The 7979-nt window shown below is 39.1% G+C and overlaps 1 protein-coding gene across 1 annotated transcript; it reads right to left on the bottom strand.

Annotated features, from left to right (window-relative positions):
- Positions 1 to 3158: 3158 nt before the first annotated feature.
- LOC111583795 (cytosolic sulfotransferase 2-like) lies at positions 3159 to 7834 on the bottom strand. Its single transcript, XM_023293037.3, has 7 exons — positions 7569 to 7834; positions 7337 to 7465; positions 5909 to 6009; positions 5700 to 5826; positions 5500 to 5597; positions 4328 to 4502; positions 3159 to 4209 (listed from the first exon to the last, which is right to left on the bottom strand). The coding sequence occupies exons 1-7, from the start codon at positions 7705 to 7707 to the stop codon at positions 4097 to 4099; spliced, it is 882 nt and encodes a 293-aa protein (XP_023148805.2). The 5' UTR covers positions 7708 to 7834; the 3' UTR covers positions 3159 to 4096.
- Between the last annotated feature and the right edge of the window lie 145 nt (positions 7835 to 7979).

Genomic DNA, 7979 nt, shown 5'->3' with positions numbered 1-7979 from the left:
AGGTAGAATGTTAGAACTCGTTTGTTCTCCCACCAGCCTCCCATGTGGTCATACAAGGGGCCAAACATTACTGTGAGACAACTAAAAAACGGATCAAACAACCTTTTATATACTATATATTCAGTCGGTATTCATGTCTCCATGAATCTGTGAAGGTAAGCTCTCTGGTTGGCAGGCTCTGGTTGGACTGTGTTCATGAGATCGAAGTAGGAATAGCATATCACAGTATCCTTAGCACTGCAAGCTCAATAGATTATCAGCAACCAGACAGAAGTCAGGAAATTATGTTGACACAGCTGGGATCTTCATGTGTCCAGACTCACAGCACTGATTATTTTGACGTTCAGGTGACAACTGGCTGAAGTACAGACGATCTGGGATGTGAGACACAGATGTGTTTCCTTAATCCAACATAGATGGCATTCAGTTGGATAACGGCAGTTGAAATAGATGTATAAAATAGAGTGAACATATGCTACCACAAAAATGCCAGAGAGATTTGGAGTATAAAATAAGCTTCCCTACGCAAAATCACACCTGCTTAAGAATCAGTAGCTAGAATGATATCTGGATGCAAATGCTCAATTCTTCTGATTGTTCTTAATTTCTGTATGATATTTTTTAGAATATTAACATAGGATGCAAACTAGACTAAATGAACAGAAGAACCAGAAATCCCTGTGCTGCTCTTGGTGATGGAGGTGGCAGGCAAACACTGAGGTGTGTCCAGAGTCCTGCCTTATACACACACAAAAGTAGACACAGCAAACACACATTAAATAGACAGATATCTTGTAATCACGTAGTAGCGTTTAGTCACAACAACCAGTGAAAGGGTTTCACCTTGAGTACTGCCAGTCTGAGACCTATTTCCCACTAAGAATATTTGTTTAGAAACTGCACACAAGATACTACTGTATGAAAATATACTACTGTTTAAGTGTTTAAAACAAACAAGCAAACTCTGGTAAAACGTTTAAAACTATATAAACTACTAAAATACACTAAATAATGCAAGCAAAACAAAGAATCAAAAATGATCCCACGGCAAAGCGGTTAAACTAAAAAAATATAAGCAAACCAGAGCGTTTCTCCCTCTGTAGAAGAATGACAGTGAGGTGCAGCCAGACCATTTTCCACATTGACGCAACATTATGGGGACTGATCTGCCAATGCAAGACTACGACAGACATAAAGACTCAGTCACCAGCTCGAGAGCGAAAAGCTACGATAAAATTGGCTCAGAAGTGGCATTAAGTTTACATCCCTCTAACAGAAAGAGGATGTTACGGCCAGCGCCTCCTACCCTGTGTGTGTTTTAACTATATGTTGTGATTATGCAAATAGGGCTGTGTGATCCCCGCTCTCTGGTTGGACCGTGACAGCAGAGGCGTGACTGTGACCAGGAGTCCTGCGATTGGTGCGGCGCTCACCAGGCTGACCGACCGAAAACTGCCAACTCCTTTAAAAGCGTTGGCAGTTCAACTAAACGGGGCAGCTGACTTCTAGCGTGACATTCTGTGTTCCTGTGTGGTTGAGGCAAGATTGTCTGTGTGAAAGGAATTGGGCCAGGGTTAGAATCAAAAACTGATACAGCCTCATTTCATTCCAGGTAGTTCCTTTTGTCTAGGTTTCACCAGGATTAGGGGTGCTGACTCCTGTGTGTTGTTTGTCAGTTCCCATTTAGTGAGTTTTTTTTTGTTCCGTTTTTCTTTTGTCCACCGCGATGGTAGTGTTAAGTTCTCCTTATGAGAACTCTTTTTGTGTTTTGCTATTTTCTTTGATTTGAGCAGCACCCACCAGCCCTCTTCCTTAGTTTTGCCTCAGTTTGTATAGTAACGTGCACATTTCTGTTCAACTATTTATGTTGCTCCCCCCCCCCCCCCCGAAGCGGGGGTTGTAACAGAGGAAAATAATCTTGCATACATACCTTTTACCTATGGTTGCAAAAAGCCTTGCAGGAATGTGCAGAAATATTCCACCATATTCTGTTGCTGAGTCATTGCAATGCAAAGTACAGCAGGTGATTAGACAGTACCTTTGCTGACTTTGTGTATTTCAGTGCAGTCTGTGACAAACATTTGCTTTTTATCTTCCTGCATGAAGACTTGACAAACGTGAACAAATGAGAGACTTTCTAAATCAGCAGTCTGATGAACGTCAATCTTTAGCAGGGCTAACTAGATCAGCTCTCCTGTGTGATGGAAATCTGGTGAGACCTGGTTAACTCTTACAAGACTCAGATGTCCTATGAGCAATAAGTTATTGCAGCTGGATATCACGGACAACAGAGATGTCAGGAAACAAGTGAACAGAATCAGTCACACCAGACAAAGGACCAACATCCTCTGTTGCCTGCTGACGTCTGCTTGCCTCAAAAGTCCAACATTACACGGCTGTGATTCAGTCTGAACCTGCTTCATCAACTTCTGGCAAGAAAGACTGCCAGACCAGCTGAAGTCTGACCTGCAGCCTACAAACTGCTGCGTCCTTTGGATTATCATCTACAAACAAGTAGGCAACTGAACTTCAGCTCTATTATGACCAGAGTTCATGTGGGTAGTACTTTGAATGCTTTGCCAGTTTTTCATTTCTAGATAAAACCACATTGTTCTAGTCACTGTTAGGGAACTTAAACTGTTAACATTTAATGTATTTGATTATTTTCAATTTTATTTTTATTTCTGATCCTGTGTGATTTCTAAATGTTTTTTGAAGTTTCAGTGTCTTGTCTGTCTTTTGATGTATAGAACAGAGTTCAATTACAGTTTTTCTCAGTCGCTTTGGTGCATTTCTCGAATCATTCTCGACATTTGCAAAACAGTAAGTGCATTTCTCAAAACAATTCGTACAAATAGCAAAACACCGTGGATTACCTGCAAAAGCCAGTCTCTTGCTCAAAATCCTTAGTTCATCTCTCAAAAGTAAATATCTGTGTCAATGGCCATGTCAGTGCCATCACAATGACAAGTCTTTGTGTCATTGTGTGTGGACAATACAGTCAGATTGCTTAGTCATGTTGTCGTTCTAACAGTGGACTCTGGAGGGATGTTCTGATGTAAACTATGGATAAAGTTTTGATGACAGTTAGTATAAATTGTAAGTGACACCTTAGTGTATGTGGGAGATTGATTGTAAGAGACTGGACAGGATTCACATTTACGCTTTTACTGTTTGTATTTTAATTTGTTGACAGACCACATTATTGCGATACAGAAAGGAAAACAGCATAGCACAAAGAAAAAAACGAAAGTAGAAATGTGAACATAAGACAATCTCGTTAGGGAAAACTGTACATGCAGTGCTGTAGGAATTATAGTGCAACCTTCCTACACCTCCTGATGTTCCTGTCTGTTGTGCCACAAATTCTCATCCACATCATGAATATCTTCTCCTGGACAAGAGTCCAGAGATTCCACACGTCTTCATGGCCATGGTTGTGTCAGATGAGGAGCAACTGTTCATTTCTAAGTGGCATGTTTGTGGTTTTTGTATAAGGCCATCAACGGAGCCAGAGTGACCCTTTGGCCAGTTGTTCACAGCAGCAGAGGCAGAAATTCCCACACATCCCAGGTCCGCTTGTGATCTTTCAGAACAATTGTAACTGTAGTAACTACACTTCTAAACAAATCATTTCCACAAACAGAGTAACACAATAAAAATGCCCAAACACAGTACAGTAAGATTTAACGACAGTGAACCATTGGTCTCAATCAAGTTTTTGTCAATGATTATAATTGTATTCCTTTAAACCAATCCCAATTACTTTGAATGGTGCAAAACCCAGGATGCAGCAATGGTGCCCCCTCAGACTAGTGTCATAGATAGATAGATAGATAGATAGATAGATAGATAGATAGATAGATAGATAGATAGATAGATAGATAGATAGATAGATAGATAGATAGATAGATGTTGAAAATTATTACAAATATAATCAACTAATCATTAACAGAAGATTAAGATACAAATAAATGATAACCAAAGAAAATACCTGTCAAGAGATTTTATTTACGATCCCAAACCATCTAATTTGTAGTTTTTTTTGTTTTTTTTTTAATCACACAACAGCTCAAGACTCCATCATACCCAGTCATTAAATCTCAGAGCAAATCTTCAGTGTACAGTTCTTCATTTTCTGCTTGTAGACCTCATCAAACTTTTCATTCTGGGACACAGTGAAATGGTTCTTCCAGTCAGCAACTTTTCCTGGAGAAGCAGACGAAATCATTCAGGTCATCTGATCATATCAGTGATAAATGGAGTAGATTTTGGCAGAAAATCTAAGAGGGAAATTTCTTTCCATGTACACAGTTTTCCACTGTACCTTTTCTCATGAAGGGCGACACCTTCTGGTCCATCGATGGGACGGTGGAATAGTTGACCATTTTGTTTTCTTTCATGTTGTCAAACTTCACTGCAGCTTTTAAATTTTCCTTTTCTTCAGCTGAAGGAGACAAACCAAGAAAGGCGCACAGTCGGTCCACTTCTCGTCCTAAGTCCTGCTCACATTGGAGAGTCTCAGCATTAGCCTCGTTGTGACCAAGTCATCAAAGATGTAGCACAAAGTGGTGATCTTTCTGAACATCTTTAAAAGACTTGTTTATAGGTTAACATTTCAATACAACATTGATTTCTGTCACTTTTCTAGATACTATGCAGATAGTCAACCTTAAAGCATAAAGGGAGGAGGAAGGAGGAGTTTCATATTTGTGGAAATATGCTGAAGAAAAATGCTTCACACTTTTTAAGTAAGCTCTTTTCTGGGAAATGGAACCAGTCTATTCCTGGGACTCATCAAGAGTTAGAGAAAAACACTGATATTGTCCTGGACAAAAATGAGCGTGCACGTCTTTTCTTTTAACATATATATGAGCTGGTACATCTTCATTGTTATTTACTGCAAAAATACTGAAAATGTAACATCAAGAGTTGTGAAGTCAAGTGAGTCAGCTTGCTTATCAGTTTTAGACCTAAGTGGTGGACAACGAAGCATACTGGTTTTAGTTCCACTCAAAGTCAATTAGGTTACACAGGGTGCGCAATATCCAAATCTATAAAACAACTTAGTAAGTTTAGAATTCCAGACATGGTCACACTGGGACAATAAACTGTTCAAAGGTTTGAAAAATTTCAATCGAGTCCGTTTGTATTTGAGTTTCTGCAGTGACAAGCCTCTAGAGCATTTTCTGTTTCCCTTCTTCTGGTCTTTATGCTAAACTAAGCTAACTGCTCTCTAACTTTAACCTTATACTTACCAGACAGTAAGCTAGTAAACTAGAACCATTCCTCTCATCTAATTCTCTGCAAGAAGACAAATTAGCAAATGCCTCAAAATGCAAAGCACTTTCTTTCATAATACAGCACATTTAGTCACTTTCTTCCAGTCACCAACAAAACTGCATATGACCAACATTAATGATCAGGAGAAAAAGTTAAAAGTTTATTATCCCAAAGTTTTCAAAAAGGTTCACATTTGAACATATAATCCACACACACCTGACTCAAATCTTCGTAGGACATGTAGTGAATGTTTGAACAAGTCTGCTTCTTGTCCCACCAGTTGATCACATGGTCAAACCACGATCCATAGATCACTGGAGCAACACAACAGAACAAGAAGGAGCATTTACAATGGAAATGAGATAACATTATGCTTTGTTTTATTTATTTTATTTTTTTTTACTTGGTATACTCACCCTGTCCCTCCATATATTTCTCTAGGTAGCTGTTCCAGTCTCCTGGGTCCGGCTGGCTCTTGTTCATGCGGCCAAAGTGGAAATAGGACACTGCACAGTCCTTTGCATTACGGGCCACATACACTATCTAAAAAGAGAACATTACATTCTAATCTGTGGGTTTTATAGCTAAAATACTTCACTCACTGCATGTGTGCATGTGCTTTTACCTTGCAGCGCTGCTCCCAGAAAGACTTTGGAACAAACTGGACTGGTAGGTGGCTTTTAATGAGACGAGGAGTTGTGGTGAGCTGGTTTAATGTCTCTGTGCCTTTGTGGAGAGGATGAGAAAACTTTTTAGATACCACATGTAGCCCAGTGAAAAGTATTAATGAATATTTGTTCATGAAAAACAGGTAAGTAAATAAATAGTGAGTTAAAAAGTGTAATAAAAAGTGATTAAATACATATTTTTGATTTGTTAAAACTGTGTGTATAAAAGTTCAGAAGAATGTTTAAAATGGTTAAATGTATTTTATTTCATTTATTTTGGAAAAGGAAATGGTAGATCTTTCTAGAGAAATGTGGTCAGGAATGCACTTTACCTTAAGTTAATTGGTTCACGTGAAGGGCTTGCAGTGAGGGCGTGTGTGTGTGCATGAGGCGTGTGTGTGTGCGTGCATGAGGCGTGTGTGTGCGCGTGTGGATGAGGGACGAGAAACTTTGTAACTATTAAATGTGTAGGTATAAGAGCTTTCAGGACTGCTATTGGGTCTCCCTGGATGACTCAGGCTCATGTTAAAACACTTTATACAAGTAGGACTGTTTGTTAGGGTTAATGGTTACCTCATTTAGTAGCACAGTTACACAAAGTCTTATCTTATCCAGGAGAACGATAAGTGCCAGGTATCAAAAGTAATGTCTTTGATTGACTCCTGCAGACTCACAAGCTCCTGTTTGCCAACTGCCATCAGAAAGTCACTGAGTATTTTTAATAATGGTCCTTTCACTGTTGCATGGATACACAGAAAAAAAATCTAAGACAAACGGGTTGAGCTCTCAGATTCTTGTTTCAGAACACACAGTTTGTAAAAAAAAATGTGGCAGTGACATCCAACAACTAACCTGACATGGTTGTGGTAGCAAAGAACAGCAGTCAGATTTTTTATGGGGTAAAATAATAAAGATATTTGAGTGATTATAACAAACAAAATGACTATAAGTTCTGAGGCCTGCACAGCCACTCTCACTCATATAAGAGTTTTTACTCATAACAAACACTATGATACTCTTCTTTGTATTTTAATAACATTCTGGTTTTAATTACATTTTTAAATCTTGTGTGTGATTTAGATTTTGATGATTCCTTGTCTAGATTGTTCCATAAATTGACCCCTTCTACAGAAATGCAATGTTCCATTAATTCTGTCCTAAATCTTGGTTTTATGAAGATCTCTGTTCCTTTTAAGTTATACTTACCTTCTCTTGTTGCAAATCTGTTCTGGACATTGACAGGTAAAGTTCCTTTATGAGGTTTACAGATAATTTGCAGAATACTATAATCTACTGAGTCATGGAATTTCAACAGTTTTAACAGAAGGAATAATGTGTTTGCTGGATCTCTATATTTTTTTGACTGATTATTCTTTTGGCTTAACCTGTGGGTAAAGTGCGTTTGGCCATCTCCAGGAAGGGCACTCTCTTGTTAATAGGGATGGATGTCTGACGGTCTGGATCCACGGTCCCAAAGTACAGAAGATCGAGGATATAAGAGACCCACGTGGTTCCTGAGATTAAACCCAATAAATACATGCAGATTAGTGGGAACCAACATAAAATGATACATGTATAACAAAAAAAATCATTATGATGACAAAGACATAACCTCACCTGCTTTAGGATAAGTGACTATAAGAACATCATCCGGTCTCGCTTTAAAGTCCTGTACATTATCCCAGTTGCCGGTAACAATTTCCGTCATGCAGACTCCATGGAAGTCAAATGTTGTTGGCCGAGGTGGCTGCTCCATCTTTGACACTGATTTGTTCAGTTATTCTACCCAATTTTTTAACCAGGTGGTATCTTTTCAGACCAGCCTCTAACACTTGCCCTGCTTGTTGCGCTGGATCTACCTCCCTTCTGCTCGCCTGATTCCGCTGCACTAACGTCAGTATTTATACGCCCACGTCACTCCACCCTTTTCCATGGTGACTGCAGTGTCTTTCAGGCACTGGGTTTTTTCTCTTCATGTACTTTGTCCCTTACCATTTGTTTTTCTGCCAGATCTCTTGAGCCAATCAC

Source organism: Amphiprion ocellaris, chromosome 8, assembly GCF_022539595.1.
Source record: "Amphiprion ocellaris isolate individual 3 ecotype Okinawa chromosome 8, ASM2253959v1, whole genome shotgun sequence".
NCBI lineage: Eukaryota > Metazoa > Chordata > Actinopteri > Pomacentridae > Amphiprion > Amphiprion ocellaris.
This window is presented reverse-complemented; position numbering and strand designations above follow the sequence as displayed.